Source organism: Papilio xuthus, unplaced genomic scaffold (assembly GCF_000836235.2).
Source record: "Papilio xuthus unplaced genomic scaffold, Pxut_1.1 DF825946.1, whole genome shotgun sequence".
Classification (NCBI taxonomy): domain Eukaryota; kingdom Metazoa; phylum Arthropoda; class Insecta; order Lepidoptera; family Papilionidae; genus Papilio; species Papilio xuthus.
This window is the reverse complement of record NW_013532703.1, coordinates 12,797,539-12,819,784: the sequence shown is the minus strand read 5'-3', so window position 1 is coordinate 12,819,784 and position 22,246 is coordinate 12,797,539. Positions and strand designations below refer to the sequence as shown.

The 22,246-nt window shown below is 33.7% G+C and overlaps 4 protein-coding genes across 4 annotated transcripts in view; 2 read left to right on the top strand and 2 right to left on the bottom strand.

The window, feature by feature from the left end:
- Positions 1-520: 520 nt before the first annotated feature.
- LOC106124700 (poly(U)-specific endoribonuclease homolog) lies at positions 521-4,208 on the bottom strand. Its single transcript, XM_013321618.1, has 7 exons — positions 3,962-4,208; positions 2,759-3,590; positions 2,153-2,264; positions 1,675-1,759; positions 1,368-1,511; positions 1,164-1,252; positions 521-898 (listed from the first exon to the last, which is right to left on the bottom strand). The coding sequence occupies exons 1-7, from the start codon at positions 4,020-4,022 to the stop codon at positions 665-667; spliced, it is 1,557 nt and encodes a 518-aa protein (XP_013177072.1). The 5' UTR covers positions 4,023-4,208; the 3' UTR covers positions 521-664.
- Positions 4,209-5,150: 942 nt separating this feature from the next.
- On the top strand, positions 5,151-7,338 carry rasp (protein-cysteine N-palmitoyltransferase Rasp). Its single transcript, XM_013321617.1, has 4 exons — positions 5,151-5,356; positions 5,436-6,202; positions 6,283-6,500; positions 6,708-7,338. Exons 1-4 carry the CDS (start codon positions 5,257-5,259, stop codon positions 7,204-7,206), a joined length of 1,584 nt encoding a protein of 527 aa, XP_013177071.1. The 5' UTR covers positions 5,151-5,256; the 3' UTR covers positions 7,207-7,338.
- A 419-nt stretch (positions 7,339-7,757) lies between these two features.
- Positions 7,758-13,854, bottom strand: LOC106124967 (minichromosome maintenance 8 factor recombination-defective). Its single transcript, XM_013322014.1, has 15 exons — positions 13,424-13,854; positions 13,038-13,270; positions 12,792-12,879; positions 12,545-12,676; positions 12,018-12,133; positions 11,840-11,944; positions 11,437-11,583; positions 11,135-11,354; positions 10,647-10,789; positions 10,301-10,440; positions 9,751-9,841; positions 9,554-9,678; positions 8,864-9,092; positions 8,367-8,528; positions 7,758-8,228 (listed from the first exon to the last, which is right to left on the bottom strand). The coding sequence occupies exons 1-15, from the start codon at positions 13,656-13,658 to the stop codon at positions 8,034-8,036; spliced, it is 2,361 nt and encodes a 786-aa protein (XP_013177468.1). The 5' UTR covers positions 13,659-13,854; the 3' UTR covers positions 7,758-8,033.
- Positions 13,855-14,182: 328 nt separating this feature from the next.
- The window catches only part of kl-3 (dynein heavy chain 8, axonemal kl-3), a 29,058-nt gene continuing 20,994 nt past the window's right edge, over positions 14,183-22,246 (top strand). The window contains exons 1-20 of the mRNA XM_013320999.1: positions 14,183-14,578; positions 14,657-14,767; positions 14,992-15,103; positions 15,423-15,565; positions 15,912-16,113; positions 16,704-16,867; positions 16,987-17,163; positions 17,464-17,567; positions 17,649-17,868; positions 18,234-18,380; positions 18,490-18,629; positions 18,701-18,785; positions 19,031-19,176; positions 19,358-19,502; positions 19,974-20,072; positions 20,474-20,600; positions 20,953-21,055; positions 21,139-21,304; positions 21,582-21,717; positions 22,130-22,241. Coding sequence (XP_013176453.1) covers positions 14,255-14,578; positions 14,657-14,767; positions 14,992-15,103; positions 15,423-15,565; positions 15,912-16,113; positions 16,704-16,867; positions 16,987-17,163; positions 17,464-17,567; positions 17,649-17,868; positions 18,234-18,380; positions 18,490-18,629; positions 18,701-18,785; positions 19,031-19,176; positions 19,358-19,502; positions 19,974-20,072; positions 20,474-20,600; positions 20,953-21,055; positions 21,139-21,304; positions 21,582-21,717; positions 22,130-22,241 — 2,963 coding nt within the window. The 5' untranslated portion in view covers positions 14,183-14,254. The remainder of the gene's footprint in view (positions 14,579-14,656; positions 14,768-14,991; positions 15,104-15,422; positions 15,566-15,911; positions 16,114-16,703; positions 16,868-16,986; positions 17,164-17,463; positions 17,568-17,648; positions 17,869-18,233; positions 18,381-18,489; positions 18,630-18,700; positions 18,786-19,030; positions 19,177-19,357; positions 19,503-19,973; positions 20,073-20,473; positions 20,601-20,952; positions 21,056-21,138; positions 21,305-21,581; positions 21,718-22,129; positions 22,242-22,246) is intronic.

Below are 22,246 nucleotides of genomic sequence, written 5' to 3'. Positions count from 1 at the left end.
TGATGAACACACGATTTACTAACTCCTCAAATCGTTATGGAACGTTAGACTGGAAACAAGGAAATATTAAATGAACTATAAAATTGCGCGGGAATTTTAAAAAATCTTTTATTTTTAATTTTCTTATACAGACTACTTAAATTCCATACTATTAATCGATTTATTAATAAAGGTTTTAGCGAGGTTATTATAGTCAGCTCATACCCGTTCTAACCGACGGGCTCTGAGCATATATTAGGGGCGATTAGGCCTTGGTTGATATTTTACACACTCTACGCATTTTATTTTAAACAACATGGGACGTGTTGGGGTTCAATCCCAGACGTACAGGTTCCACGTCCGAGTCAATTAGCGTCCGAACCGAGTGCGTGTCCGACGGTATTCAACTTCATTGCTTTATTTTGTGCCAGATATCAGTCCAATTTGACGGTGACAGTAACCTCTGGTGATAATTCATCTAAATCATAGACTGGATGAGGTTTTAACTTAATAGGATTAATGTAAATAATATAAAGTTAAGGATTTTGGACTATTTATTGATTGTTAACAAAACATAACTTTTTAGAATAAAAATCGTAATTTACAAACCATAGTTTATTTTAACTTGTTCAGTGGTTTTATCAGAATGTACTTATATGTAGTAAGTATAAACAAGTGTAAGTACTTAAATCTGAGGGAAGGCACTGCCTATGTAATTTTTGCTTCTATATCTAAAGTTATGTGTCAGTATGTTGACATCTTGGTTGGCGAGCTTCAGTCTGCAGTCGTCTCCCTCGCGGGTGACGAAGCAAAGAGTATACAGCGCAATTTCCAATTCTGGTGAAGTGCCGATGAACATTGAATCTACTGGCTTATCCACCCCTTGTTGGTTAAAATGTAATTTGATAACCACTCCTTTCTGAAAGTAATTATTGTCGTGATTTATTCAAAAAGTTATGACAAAAAAAACTTTGTAAGTTTATGTGAATTTGTAAAGATTTCGCTTGATTTTTTATGAATAGATTACTGGAAGCGTTACTTAAAACACGTCGTTGACCTTCCAATTCATCACAGATATTACTCATTCATCGACAGATTACACTTTATACTATACGTAGATAGATTTTAATTCAAAGTAAGCGAATGACCTTTAATTGTATGCTTCGACAATGTTGTATACTCACATCATTTAGTTGAACGTATTTCAAATATCCTAAGTAATTCACACGATTTGCGGCTTCTTCTTTCGAAAAGTATATCCAATTGTGTAAACCTGAGAGTATAAAATAAATTACTTATATCTTTCCGTGCCAAAAACTCAAAAGGTTTTTGCAATTCTACTGAAGGATAAAAACATTTTTTGCTACTTAAAAACATTTTGTCTGTACCTGATACTTCTCCATTTTTCAGCTCAGACACAAAAACATGTTCAAAACCGGAACTGCTGATTTTCCCTTTTCCTCTGGAGTATAAACCAAACCATAGTTGCTTTAAGAAATCCCGCTGTTTTGCTGGATCAGGAGGGACTTTCCCTAAAAAATGATTTTTTTTTACTCTTGGGACATTTATGTCGTACGTACGTTATCATAATTAGTGAATTCATTTCTTATTTCGGGCTGTTTTAAAATCATGTAAAGTAGATTACGACAGTACATTTTATGCTCAAAAAATGTCTTAATTTTTAATTTACATTACCTTTTTCTTTGAGGAAATTCATTAAATGCCGGATAACGGTTGTAGACATGATAGCATCAATGAATGCATTTTCTTCTGTTCTTTCCTGGAATGTATTTTACGCTTTGTATAGTAAGTTCTTATCAGTAAATTTAACTTTCTTAGAAATAAGAACACACTGAATTCTACATTTTAGCTATGTCTTTCTTTGTCCCCGTAAATTTGGACCCAATTATGAATAATCTGAAATGTCCCGATTCGAGTGGTTTTACTTCGAAATTGTTAAATATGTATTGCAGATATAGCTAAGAATTGGTTTTCAAATATTTTAGTATTTACAAAATTTTGCGTAAAAGATAATGGTGAGGTGTATCCTATAAAATCAAGAAATAGGTCTTGATTTAAAAATATATATCTATTTAGTAATAGGTCATATATTTTAGTATATATGATCTGAAATATATCATCGAAGCGTAACGTTATATTTAATTTGTCGCACCTGTGACGTCACATATTCGTTAACCAAGGTATCTCTTTCGTAATTATCCAAAAGTGGCAAAAACTTTTGAATAGTTGGAATATTCCAAGCTTCGGATGCTACGGTGAGTAATCTGCAAACAAGGAAAAATTTCCGATAAGACATTGTAAACAATCACTTGATATTCTCTTCATAACTAAAGGCAAATGCCAAATTTAATCCTATAAGGTCATGTCAAGGACTATGTTAGGGTTTCTTAGGCAAGATCTAGTTATGATACTTTGGTCTTTGTTATATGAGGTACAATAGCATAGGTCCTCCCTTTTAAAGATTTTTCAGGTCTTATTTTATCCGAAGTTTCGATCCACAAAATTGTAGTATGGTGATTAGGGGGCATGATTTACTAAACTAATAACACACTAGTAAATACGTTTCATAAAATAGTACTGCCTAAATTTTAAAAAATATGGATATAAGTAAAAGTGACGATATGTAGGTATTATTTTAAGAAATTGTACGTGTCAGTTAAGAAGTTTGCTTATTTTTATGCTATTTGTAGTTAGTAATATTTAACTTAAACACGTACCAGTAGTTAAGTGTTGTATAGTTATTTAAAATAATACTCACGGTTGCGGTGCTTTATCTTCTTTGGTACTAGAAGAGGTTTTCTCTTGAAAGTTGATTGTAACGTGTCTGGCTGCATTATTCGTATCTTTTTTCAGTAGTTCTTCGCTAATTGCTTGTAATTCGGCGTCAGTAGCGATAGTCGAGGAGCTGCCTTGATTTTTGTTGTTTATTATCGTACTTGGTAGAACTGGAACTGTTCCCGGTGTATTTTTTCCACTATTCGGAACTGTTGGTTTGTGGACCGGCGTTGGTGTTGGACTAGACGCTTTTGTTGACCCGCCGACAACGGAACTGAAACTTGGTACCTTTGGTGTTATAGACGGCTTAACCGTTGTTCCGACACTAGATCCTTGCAAAATAGAACTGTAACTCGGTTTCCGAGCATTATTATTATTGTTGTTAAAGTTATCGTAGAAATTAATGAGATCCTTTACGTTTCCTGTTTGTCTATTATTTTGTTGAGGTGGTTTTAGGGTTGGAAACTGTGGGGCGACGTAATCTCTTTTTGGTGATAATGTTGGTTTAACAGTAGGTCCTGAATGTGTAGCTGGACTGGGTGTAATGTTTTGTTGGGGTGATGTTGTTTTTTGATCGTGTTTTGTTGTTGGCTGTTGCGGCGCAACATAATCCCTCTTTGGCGATTGGGGTTTTGGTGTGGTTCCAGTCACGATATTCAAGCCTTGTGTTGTTCTTGATTGCTGTTGTGTTGTTGATGACGGTTTTAATGATGGGAATTCTGCTGAATAATCCCGTTTTGGAGCACTTGTTACTCCACCGGCTTCATGAAGTAAAAAATCTATATTGGTGTTATAACGTTGCACTTTGTTGATGCCTATAAGGAAAAACGTGATATTAATATTTAGGTAATTAATATGCGTATCGTAAAAGAATTTCAATATTATACATATCTTGGCGTAGAAGAATTAAACAGGTTTGTTTTTTATTTCTAATTTATCGAGATAGAGGATTAAAGCATTGTTGTTTAGTTATCGAAAATTATTTCAAGACTTGACCCCATAACTTCCAAAACATATGTAGGCAATATTGATTACTGGCTCCTTTGATTATCCATTGAAGATTTAAAACAAATAGTGCACAAAGTTCTAATAATATTTTACAAAAATCATTGTATCGATAACACGTTCTTGACCTATTCTAATCTCGTTTAATGAGCAATATCAGCAAATTTAAAAAAATACTTACAAATTCCAGTTTGTAAAAGTATTAATGTTGATAGAAATAAAGCTCGTACTCTTGAATCCATAATTATCGTAAAAAAAATATTAATAAAAATACTTCGTTACAACAAAAACAGCACTGTTTACATTTCAATGTTCTGTGACGGAGATAAATTCCCGTTACCCTTCTAAGTGACTAGAAAACTTATCACAAAAACGACCGCAGCTTGCGAATTGATTGAATGGACTGAAGACGAAGAGCGAAATAAAAGATTCAAGATTGAGATCGTATATGACTCGTTCAGTACATATTACACAATTACACAACACAAAGCGAGATCAACATGCGCTTACGTCACCGTGGAGCTACCGCTCTCACTTCGGATAGCGAAACCACGGCCTTAGTTTTATTACCTAGCTAATATAACTCTACTGTTAGTGAAAAAGGCACTTAAAAAAGTAAACATAAACATGCAATAAAGTACACGAACAAATGTAGATGTCCTATATTGAGAAGAGTTTTCCTTCTATGCCCTGAGCAGGGCCAAAGGCCCATTTAATTATTAACTGACAAGTTGAGATAGTATTATGCGTGGTTTGCATAATGTTCAGTAGCGCTCAACACTAACTGGCACTAGCCCATACAGTCCATGACAGGCCAGATCTATTATTCTACTGTACTGACATAATGTGAAACTGGCATTATATTCAAATATTTTTTCGTTATCTTAATCGCCATTTCTCTAATTACATGTGATTAATTACATATGAGCAATAAGGGTTAGTAATAATCTAGTTATGAACGAAATGTTAAAGCAATTAAACACATTTATGTTCATATTAATTAATATATTTCTTCAACATATAGCCAAGTATTCATAAAATACAACAAGTAATATTTAGACATACTTTTAAAAAATAGCTAATCCGATGTATTCTATTGTGTAGACAAAAGCCTTTGGCATTAATTGGCTATAAAATAATACAAAATTTAATAACGCACAAGAAAATTTATTTTGAGAAGATGCAAGTAATTTTAATAGAGCTGCCCATTTTGTCTAAACTAAAGTTTATTTAAGTTAATTGTTAAATTCAGTTTCTTAAACGCAGAGAAAATTATATTTTACCATTATAGGAGAAAATTTAAACTCTGGCCACATTCGCCGATAACTTTTGACTTGACTTTGACACTTAATATCATTTGAATTTGATAGGAAAGTTTGATTGAAGTGACAATAATGTTGATGTGAATTGCCGGTAAAATTGAATCACAATGCTATTATAACAACGAAATAAACATTGAAAAAAAGAGAATTAACAATGAAAACTCAATTAAATTTTGTAGAAATATTAACATGTTTCTGTGTATGGACTAGTGCTAATTTATATTCGTTGTTCAAGTTAACAGAGGCTCAATCGGGTAATTATTAAATATAAAACATATTTAATTATTTAACTCTTTGCTTACTATAAAGGATGTTTATTTTATAATGTTCCAGAAATATTAAATGGGAATAACGGAGATATAAGTAAAATCAGAGATCTCCAACCAGGTTGGGGTTTTATTCAAAGGCACAGAGATGTATCAGATATTGAATGGAGTAGTTGGAAATATTTTATTTATACGTCATTGGGTTACATGATATTACAATTTTTTATTTCGGAAATAATACGCAGGTTGGCATTGCCCTTGTTAAAATACTGGTACATCCTGTCAAGTACAATTTTCATTGTTTATAAAATGGGAATCAGACAATTGGTTATAGTTTTAATACAACCCATTTTATATGGTACTATAATATTTTTGGGTGGTAATAAACAAAGTGTATGGCTAATCAGTTTATTGCTTCTCGGAAGTTACAATTCCTTAAAGTACAAACAATTTTTTTGGAATTATTTGGAATATGAAGAAATGCAAGATGAAGAAGTTTATCTTATATTATTTAGTGTGGCATGGATTGAACTAAGATGCATTAGTTATAGTATAGATTATATAGAGAAGAGAGACAAGGATGAGACATGTACAATCTCCTTTTGGCATGACATAATAAATATGTTAAGTTACATATTATATTTACCTCTTTTGTACACGGGACCTGTTATACTATATGCAGAATTTGAGAAGAGTTTAAAAAACAAGGGTGGACACCTATGGTTAAGACTGAAACAATTTATTTTTGATTTGTTTGTATTCAAACTGTATACATTTATTTTAGACATTGCATTTCATTATTTTTATTTTTTTGCTATGCAAGATAATATGGAGGTATGTATTGTGAATGAAATAAGAAGCCCTTACATATAATAATGTTATACAAATATATTATGAAAGACATTTTCTTACAGTTGATTAGAAAAATGCCAACTATAGCTTTATGTGGAGGAGGTCTTTGGATGGGTTTAGAGTTTCATATGAAGTATGTTATATCATATGGAACCACAACAGCCTTTGCGAAGCTTGACAATATAGAAACTCCACCGATGCCAAGATGTATTGTGAGGGTTCATATTTATTCACAAATGTGGAGATATTTTGATGTTGGACTTTATCGCTTCCTTGTAAAGTAAGTTTTAAATATAATTAAAAATAAAATAATCTGTTTATCAACACCTTGATGCACAATATGCAATAAGTGATTTGTTAACACATCCACTGCCACTGACTTGCATGGCAAGTTCATTTTAATAAAAAAAAATGGTTGTGGCATGTAATGTGTTAATTTGGTAAAATAAAATTTAACTTAATCATTTTTAATTAATATTGTTCACAGATACATCTACAAGCCCGGGCTGGCTATTATTTCAAAATCATTGACCCTACCAAAAACAGCATATAAACTGCTCGCCTCATTAGCCACTTTTGTGTTTATATTTATGTGGCATGGAACTGTTTGGCATATATTTGTTTGGTCAATATTAAATTATATAGGTATCACATTAGAACACATAGGTAAAGAATTGTCAAAACACAAAAAGTACATATGGTTCAAGACAAATGTTTTAAAGACTGAAAAAATGGAGGCATGCCTTATTGCATTATTATGTACTCCATTGTTAGCTTTGTCGGCTATTTCCAATTTTTATTTATTCGCTGGATCTGAAGTTGGGGATTTATATTTTGAATGTTTTTTAAATCCATCATTGTGGAATAGTTTATTAATTAGTATATCATTGTATTGTTGTTGCCATGTTTCAATGGCATTGGTTGATGTACCTTCTAGAGGGGGCACACAGACAACTGTTAAGATGTATGAAAATAATTCATACTAGTGTTTTTATTTGAATTGAATTGGACGGTAATTATTAATAGTTCCTTTTATTTTTATCACATTTGAAGTACATATTAAATTAAGGTTGTGTCGCTTTACGCTTTTATTGCCTTCATAATTTATTTTGTATACAATAAAGTTATTTTTATTTTGAAATATTTATTTTTTATCTATTTTTTAATTAGTTTCACATTTTTCTTATGTGAAAAAAATCACAATTTATTTGATTACGGATTTTTCATGATTGGTCAAGGATTTTTTTGGACCATGACCAATATCAATTAGATTCAATTATCTTTCAATAATGAGAAACTCTTCATTAAATCACTATCGCAGCATCCTGCACATAATGCGGATAAAAATCTTTTTAAAATAACTTTACCAATGTATCAGTATGACCAATCGAGGGATAGAAGATAAAATTTAATCCATTATCTTTTCTTATTTTTTAAATTCCAGGTATATAAATAAGTTATCCATACATTTATGTGTAACTATAACATTTTATTTTTAAACTTAAAAATATTTCTCTTACATTTTTTAATACTTACAAGTTTACAAAGTAGAAGCAATTCCGCCTATAGTCTGATGGGTGTGCCGGCGGACTATTACAGTCCTTTTCCCCTTCCTGGAATTGACTCCGGGTATGGGGAAATATCCTTTTCGGTTTGTTTTGTTCCTTTATCCATTAAGACTACGCATCAATTTGTTGAATTTGTCTATGGTCAATTCGCTTTTTAAGCGAAATCTAAGCTTATGATTATATGAGAAATCTCACTAAGGTCCCTCTTAGTGACTAACTATCGAGTCAGAGCGTGAGCTTTAATATTACAAAGCTATCAATTGGTAAGTATTGGAGGCTTTGAGTAGTAGATATGAATGTATGTGCATAGCTTCTATAAGATCTCCGGCGTCTCCCGGAATGCCAGAAGCTTTGTGTATTTCGATCATTTCCTTTCTTGTGAATATATCTTTACCCAACTGATGAGATCGCCTTGTTAACGCATCTAAGAATTTTTTTAACTAAAAAAAAATACAATTTTATTTTATTATGTAAATAAATAAGAAAGTTGTCACGTATCTCCGTAACGGTTTGACGGATACCGATCAAATTAAGCACAGGTGTAGAAAATATTCTGGAAAAACACAAAGGCTACTTACTTTACTTCTAGAACTTATTCCAGAGCCGTTTATGGACCTAGACAGCTCGATGTTCCCGAATTCATCGCTAAATGTGTCCACCAAGCTATGTTTTATTAAACTGATGACGTCATTCGCATCTTTAGCAGTCGCCACCTCCCGGAGTTCAGCTCTTGCTCGGGCCTAAAATAACAGTATCAGATTACTACGCTATTAGGCTAGTCGTAATATATAAGAGAAAATATATTAAAGTGTTTTGGCTTTGCATTTGCTAAAATCAGTTCAATAGTTTAAACCGAACGCATACACACAAGATTACGTCATAAGCTGCTAAAACAGTAGCGCCCCTTACCAGCACTGGGCGGTTGCCCGTTCCACACCCTACCATTTTTTCGGGGGGAATTCAATAAATCCCCTCGATGGCCATCCTCAAGTACAACTGGTGAAAGTCCCGGGTCTAAAGTAACTAGGACTAAACGCACCCCACCCTAACACCGGCCCTGGCTCAAAGTACCTACCTGTGTGAGTCGTATGCTAGCTTCAAGCTGTCGTGTGGTGACAGGCGTGCCATCGTTGCTGCTGCTTTGCATGTTGTGCCTCAAATCTAAGTAAAAATCCTGCAGAGTGTCTGCCGCTTCAGGGCTGAGTGTGGGATGCACGTAGCGCCGCGCGTACGCTATATACTTACGGAGTAACACAAGTGGCAGCGAGTCTATCACCTCGCCTGGCTTTAAGCGTAATCTTTTACTGGAAAATTATTTTTATTGTATTATTTTTATTTATTGTTGATGTATGCACTACTGTGCGATACATCAACTATATATGTGCACGGTATAGTTTTTTTTATATATATTGGCAGCCCAAGGTCATCAGAGCTGCGGAATGCCCTCTTAACCACATTTGTTGCCCGAATGGGTCAGCTCGCTCGATCCAATACCATGACCACACAAGACAGGCATCAAATAGAAGTAATTCCGCGTATAGTCTGACGAGTGTACGTGCCGGAGGCTTCATTTTACTCACTTTACATTCCACCCTTATAAAGAAATGGGAAAGATAGGAAGGGGAAGTGGATTTGATGAAGGAGTGGACGCAATCGGACGAAATAGCTAACACATTGTATACAGCGACTCACGCGAAGCTAATAGCCATCAAGATATATGTCAAGTATGTATATTTGGATTTCGTTAATTGGATATATTTGTTACCTTAACGATACATCTTGATCATTTTGACTTGCTTCAGTATTAAGATTAGATGTATTACTTTTCGTAGAGTTTCCTCTACCAGAATGCCGAGCTAGAACATGCTCTGATAACATTGCGTCTGTTTTCTGAAACATCGACAAGTTAACTTAATAACTTTAGTCTAGGAGTAACGTGATCCAAGAACTAATCTTATATACCTCGTCTGGTTGATCCAACAAAATAAAAACCAAATCAAATCTTGATAGTAACGCCGAATTCAGCTTTAAATTCTCGGCAACTGTTTTAGCTCTGTATGGAATTAAAGAAAAACATTGTAGGTTTCCGATACCAAAATATATCATTGTCTCTGTTTTATCAAAGATAGTGAGAGGTATAACGATATGTTTCATACATGGTATCAGAAGCCAACAATAAATAGAATAAACGCTAATTAACTATGATTGTCAGGGAAAAGTACTTCATAGAAGAAATTTTTCTTTTGTTTCTATTGAAAGCTTGAATGAAATAAATAGAAGAATATCAAATGTCATACATAGCGGCCATATTGATATTTGACTTTGATTTTTTGAAAAATTTGAAAAATGATATTGCAAAATAATATTGGCTAATCATAATTAGTAATGTAAGTATTTTATTATAAATATTTTAGTATAGACTATATATAATTTTAGTGTACATTGTAGGTTGTCTATGGTTGGAATGAGCTATATTGTATTGAGTGTATGTGTGAGTGTGAATGTGTACGACCTGTTGTAGGAGCCGGCGGCGGGGTTGGCGGCGGCGAGGAGTGTGGCGCGGGCGGGCAGGCTGCACACCACGCCGCCCTTCGCCACGCTCACCCGCCGCTGCTCCATCGCCTCCAGCAGGCTGCTGTGGTGTGACGTCATCTGATCACCACATAATATTCATCTATACTTTGTACCCTCCATATTTATTAAATACTCTAGTAAGACTGTGACAAATACATTGACAATAAAATTACGCGAAAATTAATTTGATAATCGTGCTTTAATTTTTTTTATATAGGTATCTGATATTGTACTCATGAACAAGGAGGTAAGTAAAGAAAAGTAACGATGGCTTGCGATGTTACCTTATCCAGTTCATCAAGACAGCAGACGCCCTGGTCTGCGAGCACGAGGGCTCCCGCCTCCAGCGCAAAGTCCCCGCCCGGCTCGCGGCCCAGCGCCACCGTCAGCCCGCCGCCAGATGCCGACGCCCCGCACACGTACACGCCTGCGCGCCGCACGCAATACGTACGTTTATTTAAATTAAAAAAAATCTAGTTGTCTAACAAAAGGAGGTTTCAGTATTCCTGCACACATCAGCTATCATCCAGAAAAGTTCCGACAAGATCGGCCCAGTCGTTCCGGAGATTACCCGGAACAAACTCAGAGTGTGGGCACGTAGACAGAGTAAAATTTTAAATGGGTTTTTCGTTATGGGTAAAGCAAATGTTACACGAAATATAATTCTTCATGACATCATATCTTAAGCAGAATAAAACAAAAAAAAACTACTACAAAGCTTGTAAATACATAAAGAAAATAAAGTCACAATACATTATAATAATTTTCCTACCTCTCGGTGCCGCGTGAGCCGCTGCTTGCAATAGCTGCGACTTCCCAAGGCCGGGGTCCCCCACTATCAACACATGAGGGTGTGGTCTGGTCCCACCCTCGTCCTCCGTACCACCCAACAGACCCAGTATTAAACCCGCTTTCACAACTTCATGTCCAAATATCGACGGACACAATGAATGTACCAACAATCTGAATACATCTTCAGATGCATGGATTTCCTAAAAAAAAAATATATCATCCAAATCCAGAAAATAATAAACAAAACTTTGATTATTAAATAAGATATAATATGAAATTAACCTGTATAGCATAATAATCTTTCAATGTGAAAGATAGAGTAGGATTGCTTAGATTCCTTTGACCATGTATCGAGACTGCCTCTATATATAACTGTAAGAGTCTCGCCGCCCTTCTACCATCCTCCCCTCCCTTGCTCTCTCCACGCACCTGTAAATAATTTATTAAACATTTGATATTCATTAAAAAAATACTCATTAAAATTAAATATCCATTAAAAAATTGATATTTATTAAAATTTTAATACTCAAATATTAGTTAATAGCGGACAGTACTGTACTTTCATGGAAGGATGTTTATAACTCCACTGACTCAGAAACATTATGTTTAATGTATGTGGGTTTGTATGTATGTAAATTTAATTATATTTTTTTTACTAACATAATACATCGTGTTTCCATTATACCTGAACAATACCAGTAACAGAGAGCACATCACCAGGGCATGCTGTACTAACTAAATCACCCTGTAATTCTATTTCAACACTTCTTGGTATAGTTCCGGAAACACTCTGAAATAAAAAAAAAACTAATATGTTAAAAAATATTGGTGTGTTTTCGTTTTATGAATAAAAAAATATGAACCTGAGATTGAATCTCTTGTATTTTGGCCACTTGCCAATCAGTTGTATTTGTGAAAGGAGATGATTGCAGCGGTTCAAATTTGTGCCCACTTTGACAGCTTTGGCAGAAGTTTGGAGCTAGAAAATGTTTTAATTTATTGTATAAAAGTACAGATATAGCATAAATAATAACAAGCCTATGTATATTTAATTCTTAAAAAAGCATAGGAACACTTAATGCTAAAGTAACCAGTACTAATTAAGTAGGAAACATTATAAATTTCAATTAAATTGAAGTGGCAATTACTAATATTATAAGTGCGAAGGTTTAAAAGGATGGTTACATGTTTGTTTGAAGGTATCTTTTAGATCTTGCTCAAATTTGTTATACATATAGAACATAGTCTGAAAGAACACATAGGCTACTAATAAACTTTCTTTTTAATACCATGCAGATGTGGGTGCGGGTGATTGCCAGTTTAAAGTAATACTATATATGTAGTCTATTGCAAATTGTATATGTAGTTATACTATATTTGTGTTATTTACCTGTAAATATTCCTTGTGGTTGAATAACAACTTGTATATTGTGACAACTGGTACATTCAAATGCCATTGAAGTACAAATAAGACCAACACTACCAACTTTTATAACTGTACCTTTTATAGTCACTAATTTTCCTGTAAATGAAATGAAATAATATAATTCGAGATTTTGTTTCATCAAATTAAATAAGATAAAAATTGAATTGTTATGAAAAAAGTTTGGGCAAAGTTATTAAGCAAATAGGTTTACCAAAGTAGTTCACTTTTAAATTAGCTATAGGTATCACAGGTTGATGGTTTAATATTCTCACTTTGATTTTTGACTCGCACTTTAAATTCTGAAAAAAAAATAGTCTTTTGTTAACTTCTTTTTTTATTTACTTAACAGTTTTATATAGCAGGATTTGCTATGATATTGCCAAAACACTTTGTTGGACTTTTTCGTAGGTCTCAAGGTATGGTATTAAAGTTCTAAATTTGTGTTTATCATACTGACCTCATGTAAGCAATACTCAAGGAGATGTAATGTATTTTCAGGCATATCATATAAATCATTTTGAAAAGATGGCCAGTTAGTATTGAAATCTGTATCTTCTATCATCATTTGCATATCAAGTGGAACACTGCGTGATTGGTCAATTTTTTCCAAATCAAATAAACTTCTGTTTTTAAGAACAAATGTCTTGAAGCAGTTGATCCGTTTTAAAGTATTTGGATTATTTGTTTCTTCTGGAAATAATTTGATTTTTGGTTTTAAAATTATTTAGTTTTATTACTACAACATTATTTACCATTTAAAGGTGACATTACAAACTAGTTTATATTACACTGTGTTGATATATCAATAGCAATATGTGGATTTTATTAGGATGAATTTAGTACCTTCGGTGGGGAAATATAATTTCCAAGTGTCATTGTGATGTTCTTTACTTATAGGTATCACCAGAGGTATTTGATTAGCCGGTGCCCGGGAAGATACAACTGAATTTTGCGATATTTGTCGTGATGTTGAAGGTTGATTTATGCTTCGATTTGCGGTGGTAGAATTATTGCAGGCACTTCTACCACGAGGACGGTACCAGTTACTTCGATATCGGCCTCCCCAACCTCGTCGCATTTTTAATCAAATGTAAAATGAATCTACTAATATATATTTATAACTCCCTAATGAATAATAGAAAGAATATTTTGTACGCCTTAGTCTTATTGATTAATTGTTGCAATATCTCGTTTTCCATTCGTGTATGTTATCAATTTGTAACAATAAATGTTTTCTATCAAAATGGTTTTAATTTCCCGCGTCCAAACCGAAATAAAATAATGTAGAATTGACAATGACATTTGACAATTATTTTAATTTGACACTAGTTCTTAGCAATACCAATAGTTCTTTTAGCCGATGTTGTGAGAGTGCTATTGGGATTTGTTTGCTCTCTAAGATAGTATTTTTTAGTAAAATTGAAGTAAAATTTTCGCGGGCTCACAGAAAACTTAACCAAAACTCGTTTTAAATGGTCATATACGAAAAATAGAGGAAACTTTTTAAGTGATGTAAAACAATACGTTTCCTATTTAAAATTCGAACTTAGAAGTTCATGAGTTGAAAAACGTCATATTTAATTATTATTCAATTTACGCCATTGCTTGTTCTTAGTTACATAATTTATTTTTTGTAATTATAGTACAATTGTGTAAAGATAATTTAAAAATATTATGTCTGACGATGTTGACAAACCTGCCCCAGAAGATGCGGAAACGGTTCAGGTTGAGGGTGCTCACGCATCTGGTGACGCTGAACAGAAGGTGGAAGACGTCGAACATACTGCTGTTAAAATAGACGAACTCTCAAAAAAATATTCAAGAGAGAGACGTCCCACACTTGAGGCTGAAGATAGCGATGAGGAGCGAGTGGTCGTGGACCGTACAGCTCTTGAAGCCATATTGGATGTCAGTTCCAGACTGAAGGACATTCAGAAAAAGAGTAGAGTTTCAATGAGCACTCTTGCTCTTGGCCACGAGTCTTATAAAGACAAGCAAGTAAATAAATTTGATAACTAGCAATAAAACTGTTTTATTTTACTTTTTTGCACCATTTACACACATAGTTTTTTCTAGGCAAAAGCTAAAGAAGCTCGTAGTGCCCGCATGGGAGGTATAAAAACACAGCACAGATTTTTGCTGGAAAATGCTGCTGCCATAATAAACAAGACTCCAGAATACGTACTGGTAACGCATACTCAAAGTACTATTTGAAACTTAAGTTGTACATATTTTCGGTAATGGATTAAAGTTTATGCAATCCAAAGCTCAGGTCTAAAATTCTCTTAGTAGAATAATATCGATAAGTTGTTAGTTTGCTCTTATAATTGACAATCAGTTGTGCAATTTTTTAGCCAGTTATTCGTGGTAATGGCATCCATTACTAAGCTATATTTTTAATATTCCTCCAGGAGGGTGTGTATGATGCAGACGTTCACATTGATGTATTGGATAGTGCTGTTGCTGAAGGTGGTAGAAATTGCATTGTTTTGTGCGATGCGTTGTTGCCGCCATTAAAAATGGGTAGATATTCTTAAAACATCGCTCAGTTTAATTTATTTACATTATTATTATTATTTTCATTCGGATGCTGGCGCACTGTCAGGAGAGTAATTTTTTCCCGGGTATATAAGTATGTACACATACAGTATATCGGTTTTTATTTATGTCCATTATATTGACAGTCTGTAGCCGCTTAACCTTAGGCTCTGAAATAGTGGATCATGGGTAGTAAAAATAGAATAAAGGTCCTGTAGCCTAAGCGTCTAAGATTAGTTGAGCTTTATAGTTTAAATTAAATTAGATGCGTATGCGTGCTGATTAATATTTTTGCCTGAACTAGAATCTGGCCGCTTTGTACCAAATCAAAAGACATGGATGGAGAGAGTATATTTGTCGGATACATCAACTATTCCCGTGCAAGGACGGTGCGTGGCGATGTACAGAATCAAGAACAAAGCTATCGACGTGAAAAATGTTGCAGACGTAATTCTATTTTGTTATTTATTTTACACTAGCGTTCGCCCGAGACTCCGTCCACGCGGTATAAAAAAAAACATAATTAGTAGCCTATGTCTTCTTCCAGACTATAATCTATATGTGTGCCAAATTTCATCAAGATCCGTTCAGCCGTTCTGGAGATACCTTCAAACAAACATCCATCCATCTAAACTTTCGCATTTATAGTAATACTAAGAAGTAAGATTATGTTTTGTTTGGGTAAAAATAAAAAAAGCTTTAACTAAATAAATTGTATCGCAAGAGAATTTAATTTCTTGACCTATAAGGGCTGAAAGACTTTTCACAGAAAACTAGATTATTTTAATTTCAGGATTATTATTTAGTATACATCGATATAAGTTCAGAGAAGGACAACGTTGTATCTGGAATATACAAAACAATGGTGCAAGTGTACATACCGGCATTAAAGGAATGCCAAGCTTGGGGTGATCTCAACCCTCCCAATCCAAGAAGCGGAGATATAATTCCGGCGTACATTTCCAAGATTATGTTATTCATTGATTACCTTGAAAGTAAGATTTGATAGCTTATTTAACATCTTCGCACGAATTGGCCGGTCCGCACAGTTCATTACCACGATCACACAGAAGATATGAATCCTCTTTCACTTCCCATCCTTTTTCTTATGAAGAAAGAATGGGAAGTGGAAGTGGATTTTCCGGATCAAGGAAGGGAAAATATTCTCTTTCTGTGCATCCTCTCCTCCGTCGATTAAAGGTAGGCAACGATCTGCAATTGCAGATGTCTATGGGCGCTTCGCTATTTTAGCGATTTCAGGTGGCCACTTTGTCACCTTATAATATGAAAAAAAAACAAATGTGTATTTTGCTACGCAGTAAGGTAGTTACAAAAAAAATTCTGTATTAAACAAATTTCCGTCAGTCTTTATCTTTGAAAGAACTAATTTACAAGAATTGTTTTAATGTCATTAAAAAATAACACAAATTCATTTTTGTTTTTGTTTAATTTCAAACCTCCAATGCTTGTTTTGATCTTGAAATACGTGTTATGTGTTCCGACGGCACTGTGTCTCGCATTATGAACCAAATCAAGAAATAAAGGTATCAGTGTAGTCAATACTAACTTTATTATTATTTTTAAGAAACGAAAATTGATCTCGATTGCTGTACGAGATTCAAAATAAACTATATGTTATACGAAGACGAACTGTCTGATCAAGAGAAGATGAAGCATGCGATTACAAAAACGAATGTATTAGAAGAAATCTGCAAATTTGTTAAACAATGGATGAAACAGATTACAATGGTAAAATTTATTTGTCTATTTGATTTGAGGTCCTTTCTGAGATAAGATCGTATAGGAATAAATTATTTGTCATGATCTTGATGTAATCTTCGAACCCATCCATCTACTTCTAATTCCAGGTATTGGTACAAAGTCAGCAACTGCGCCGTGAGCCATCTAACATCGGCCCTCTAGCTGAGCTGGATTACTGGCGGCGTCAACTCACAACATTCACATCGATAATTGAACACATCAAGAGTGAGGCATGTCAGATGTATATACATACACTTATCCGAGCAAAATCTAAGCTTATTAAGGTAATGCAATAGAATTTTTATACATCTAAACTATTATTATAAAGCGGAAGAGTTTGTTTGTTTAAACGCGCTAATCTCAGGAACTACAGTTCCGATTTCAAAACTTCTTTTTTGTTTGATAGTCCATTTTCAGAGGAAGGCTTTAGGCTATATAACATTACGCTGCTAACAAAAGTTTTTTTTAAATTCCGTGCGGACGGAGTCGTAGGCGACAGCTAGTGTATATTATGTGTTGAGTCATAGATTTACGCTTTTAAATTCCCACTGAATTCTTATTTAATTGGTATAAATTCTGTTTAGAAATGGAGATTACTGGATAATCAAGTTACGGATTATTATAACGAAGCGAATGATAATGTAAAGTATTTGTACGCGTTGGAAAAATACTGCGAACCTTTGTATAGGTAATGTAGTAAAATATTTACTATTAGCAACGATGTACTAAAAGTTTTAAGAACTCTGTGACTATTACTGATTGTCTTTAGATGCGATCCGGTAACGATGCACCAACACATACCAGGCTTGTTGTACACGGTGCGAATGATATTCGCAACATCACGTTACTATAATACAACCAAGCAGATATCAACACTTCTAGTCAAAGTCACCAATCAGATCCTGAATATGTGTATGGATTATTTGACTAATAAAGGCAAAAAGACAATATGGAATCAGGATAAGCAAAACTTTATCAAGAAAGCAAGGGTACTGATGTTTTATAAGTATATTGTAAAATTTTAATAAATGTATTTTTAAGAGAAAGGAAATTATAAAGTTGTTCGAATAGTATAATAGTAGAAGAAGAAGGTAGAATAGCGTTAAGAAAATGGCTGTAGTCAGAAATGCAGGAGGAAAATTACTCATTATTTTTGGACATTTATTAATTACAATCCTTTGGCGCGAATGACGTGCTTTCGTTACAAAGTCAAGGGTCAGAATGAATAGTGAGGGGACATAAACGTCGACATTTTAGTAAAGCTAGTGTTTAGTCAGTACACCGGCACAATGGCGGATTTTCTTTATAAACTAATTTTGACCTAAACGAATTTGAAATTCACATAATGTTTCAGCTCTGCCTAAGCCTTTATAGCTTTTATCGTGAATGTTACGACGAGACACAAAAAGAAATGATGGCGGCAGCTGACGAAAGACCTTTTGATTGTTCAGAAATGTACATCTTTGGAAAGTTCGAGACCTTCCAGAAGCGATTATTAAAAGTAATATAATTTGTTCATAAACTTTTTAATTACATAAACAGAATTATTACACCTATCTGAATTTGTACAAGTACATAACACAATTATATAACGGTGATTGTTTTTACAGATAATAGATTTATTCCAAACCTACATTACATACTATGTATTAAACAAAACTACTTTAGAAGGTATTGAAGAGTATGCGGCGAATTTTAACAAGCTTTTTAAAACAATATCATCAAAGACATACGATGCTTTGGATCACAGGTACGATGTTTTTTTTTTTACTAAAATAAATGGTAAGAATTGTTTATACACTTGCTATGTTATGTTTTTAGACGACCAGATTTCGATAAGGATTACAAAACTTATAAGGACGCTGTGGCTAATCAAGAGCTGCTGTTGGAAAATTTTATGATTAATGTAAGTGAAGTGTGTATGTGAAATTATATAACAATTAATAGAGCTAGTAAACCTTTAACTCTAAACTAACGGCTACTTCAAGAGATTTAAAAAGGGTAGGTTAACCAGTTCTGTGTTGTTTGATTCCATCACTAGATCGGGTTCGTGTCTTAAGTAAAATCCATCGATGTTTAGAATTTTCATCAGATGTTAGGGTGCTATTCTATTTTTTTTATTTTTAAGTGCGCAAAAATAATTACTTTCAGAGCGTGAACCTTTGTCCAACAACTGAAATTGCTTTAAGCTTGTTGAAGCGTTTTGAGAAATTAAAGCTCGACTGTTTATATCTGGAAGATCAGTATTACGATTTGATCCGTAATTTTACCGCGGAAATTGAAAATATTCGTGACAGGTAGAACTACGACAATTATTATGTTATAGAGAATAACAAACAAATATCTCTTTCTTCTTCTATCTTTGTCTCTTTCTCTCCAATGGTACAAAGATCTGCTTTCCGTTTTAGTCTCTTATCCTGCACTTTATTCTTTGCATTACAATCTCACTTTCTCTGTACTAAAATTCTTAATTTAAAGGTATAACGAAGAAAGAGAAAATCCTGAACTGCCGCGAAATATGCCACCAGTGGCTGGTAGAATTATGTGGATAAGATTCTATAATAAAAACATCAAATTACCAATGGAAGAGTTTAAACTGCATCACGAAGTTATAACTCACATGGTAGAGTAATCTAATTAATAGTGGTCGCCCGCGACTCCGTCCGTGGAATGAAAAAAAAAACTTAATATCCTATGTGTTCTTCCAATGTTCTATATCTATGCCAAATTTCATTGTGATCTAATGAGCTGTTGTGGAGATACCTTTTGACAAGCATCTATCCTTCCATCCGTCATGTGTATGCAAACATTCATCATCATCATATTCAGCCCTAATTGGTCCACTGCTTAACGTAGGCATCCCCCATCGATTGCCACAATGCACGGCCTTGTGCCGACCGCATCCAGTGCAACAAACATTCGCATTTATAATATTAGTGAGATTGTATGATATCTTTTCTGACAATCAGGTATATGTACGACGTTAAAGATAAATGAATGGTTTTTAGCTTCAAAAACTCATTACTTAGTGAAGCGGTAACTCAAGAAGTTACATACGTATTTGATGAAAAAAATCATTTGTTTTTTTTTTCAGAATACGCAACGATGTATTAAACTCTACAATGTTATGAGAATTGTTTTTACCGAATTTGAGTTAATTTATCATAGCGCTTGGCAAGAAAATGTAGGACAGGTAACATAAAAATTCAAAATTTTATACTTTTCAATTATGTTACGTTGCCTGATTGGCAAGAGATGTATGATGTATATCATTGAAAATCTGGATTATCCGAAGCCATAAAATACAAGTAATAAAACTTGTAAAAGAAATTCATTTTAGTTCTATAAGTTCTAGCGAATAAGAAGTTAGTATTTAGAAAAAAACTGATCGGTAGACTACCGAAGAGGTTGAATATATCAGAGGGGTTAAACAAAATGCATTCGCTTAGAAGCGATTCCATAGGGAACTTCAAAAATGTATGGAACTGACGCTTGACAATCACGTGACTTACCGAAAGTTATTGTCGATTCTATTCATTTTTGAAGTTTGTTATATTTAGATAAAATATTATTAATTATTTTGTGTTTTAACAGGTGAGATTGGGTTTAATCGCGCCATTGCTGATTCGTCATCCGCTCACCAATTTGTACGTTGTAAATTTTAACGTTTACATTCCGGAGTGTATAAGAGAAGTCGAATATATGTGGCAATTGGGATTAAGTAAGTTAACAAATATTTTAGTATTCAGAATCGTAAATTGGTCAATAAGGTCACCTTCGTCATCCATATACATATAATTGGAGTGTTTGTATGTAATATATAGAAAAAAATATAATTCGTGTACACAATGTAAATTGCTAAGTACCCCACTTAGCAACTTACTCGAGTACGGCAGTTAAGACTAGCAAATAATAAATGTATAGTTTTCAAGAAATGAATCTTAATAGTTTCGCGAATATCTCTAGTCACTTTATTAAATGGTAAATTTTAAGTATATTAAGTAAAATAATAAAATATTATAATATGATAGAAGATTTTTTTTATTGTCATAAAATTTAATAACAAATTTTAGGTGTACCGGACGCGGCACAAATAGTTGCCTATTGTAAAGACAGAATTTTTGCCAACTTTGAACGTATAAAAGCTTTAGTCGACAGGAATAATAAAATAAGAAGGTGAGTTTATTAAACAATATTTTTAACATACAATTTAATAATTTGTATCGAAATCGACATGTATATTAAACGTAAATTTTTAGGAGTATGCCCAAATTATATTTACCTTTATTACGGGCGCAACTTATTAAGATGGAGAAGGCGTTCCAACCTGGACTTTCCACCATCACATGGACATCTTTAGAAATACCAGCTTACTGTGACAATATATGCGAAGTTATGGATGAAGTTGATTTATTCGTTAAAGAGGTAATCATTTGTATTACGCGAGAAAGAAGTACAAAAAAAACATAGATACGTACTCAACCGTATACTAAATTAGTTAAGTAGATAAGAAAAGATAAGATAGAAAATCTGAAAGGTGTTGCAGTATTACACACAAATTAAAAAAAATATTTAATCTAATTTATCGACGGTATTGAGACCGTGGCACTATCTACTATCCACTTGCATAGTTACAAAGTAAGTTCCTGAACACAAAACGATAGTAGATCGTTCACATTATTAAATTCAATTAAATTTACAGGTTACAGACATGAAAGAGGCCCGTATAGACGAAATATTGAAATCCTTAGCAGCAACAATGTTAGTTTATTTACCAGAGAATGCGGTTGACCCTAACATATTTTATGAAGAAAATTTGGTTAGACGTGATGAAATAGGTGAGAAAATGAATTCATCATCATCATCAGCTCACTATACGTCCCCACCGCGGGGCTCGGAGCCTACCCTAAGTTAAGGGTGATTAGGCCATAGTCAACCACGCTGGCCAAGTGCGGGTTGGTTGACTTGACAGATATCTTTGTATTTCCTCTTAGATATGTGCAGGTTGCATCACGATGTTTTCCTTTACCGTAACAACGTCAGATAAACGTACATATGTAAATCGGAAATCGAAAATTGGAAAGCACATTGGTACATGGTGGGATTCGAACTCATGACCTGCAGATTGCAAGCTTAACCCCTGAGCCACCGACGCTCTGAAAATGAATTAATTTTAATCAAATTTATTCATATATTGTTTAACTAAGTAATGGCTGGTACAGAGCAAATATCATAATTATTGTTTTCCAGCGCAAAGTCTTCAGCAGAAGTCATGGAACGCAGAATTAGCTGTTATAGAACTTATCAATAAATTCTTGGGCAGTGTGCCTTCGCAAGCTATAAAAGATTTGAAAGATAAATGGTAAA

Excerpts from the sequence above, each read along its gene's own strand:
- LOC106124700 (XM_013321618.1), bottom strand. The coding sequence starts at position 4,022 with ATGGATTCAAGAGTACGAGCTTTATTTCTATCAACATTAATACTTTTA. Across the intron at positions 2,265-2,758 it reads GAAGATAAAGCACCGCAACC|ATTACTCACCGTAGCATCCG; the intron begins GTGAGTATTATT and ends CCTTGTTTGCAG. Across the intron at positions 1,253-1,367 it reads GAAAAATGGAGAAGTATCAG|GTTTACACAATTGGATATAC; the intron begins GTACAGACAAAA and ends TTATACTCTCAG.
- rasp (XM_013321617.1), top strand. The coding sequence starts at position 5,257 with ATGAAAACTCAATTAAATTTTGTAGAAATATTAACATGTTTCTGTGTA. Across the intron at positions 6,203-6,282 it reads CTATGCAAGATAATATGGAG|TTGATTAGAAAAATGCCAAC; the intron begins GTATGTATTGTG and ends ATTTTCTTACAG. Across the intron at positions 6,501-6,707 it reads CTTTATCGCTTCCTTGTAAA|ATACATCTACAAGCCCGGGC; the intron begins GTAAGTTTTAAA and ends TATTGTTCACAG.
- LOC106124967 (XM_013322014.1), bottom strand. The coding sequence starts at position 13,658 with ATGCGACGAGGTTGGGGAGGCCGATATCGAAGTAACTGGTACCGTCCT. Across the intron at positions 13,271-13,423 it reads ATTATATTTCCCCACCGAAG|AAGAAACAAATAATCCAAAT; the intron begins GTACTAAATTCA and ends AATTATTTCCAG. Across the intron at positions 8,529-8,863 it reads CTAGCATACGACTCACACAG|GCCCGAGCAAGAGCTGAACT; the intron begins GTAGGTACTTTG and ends CTGTTATTTTAG.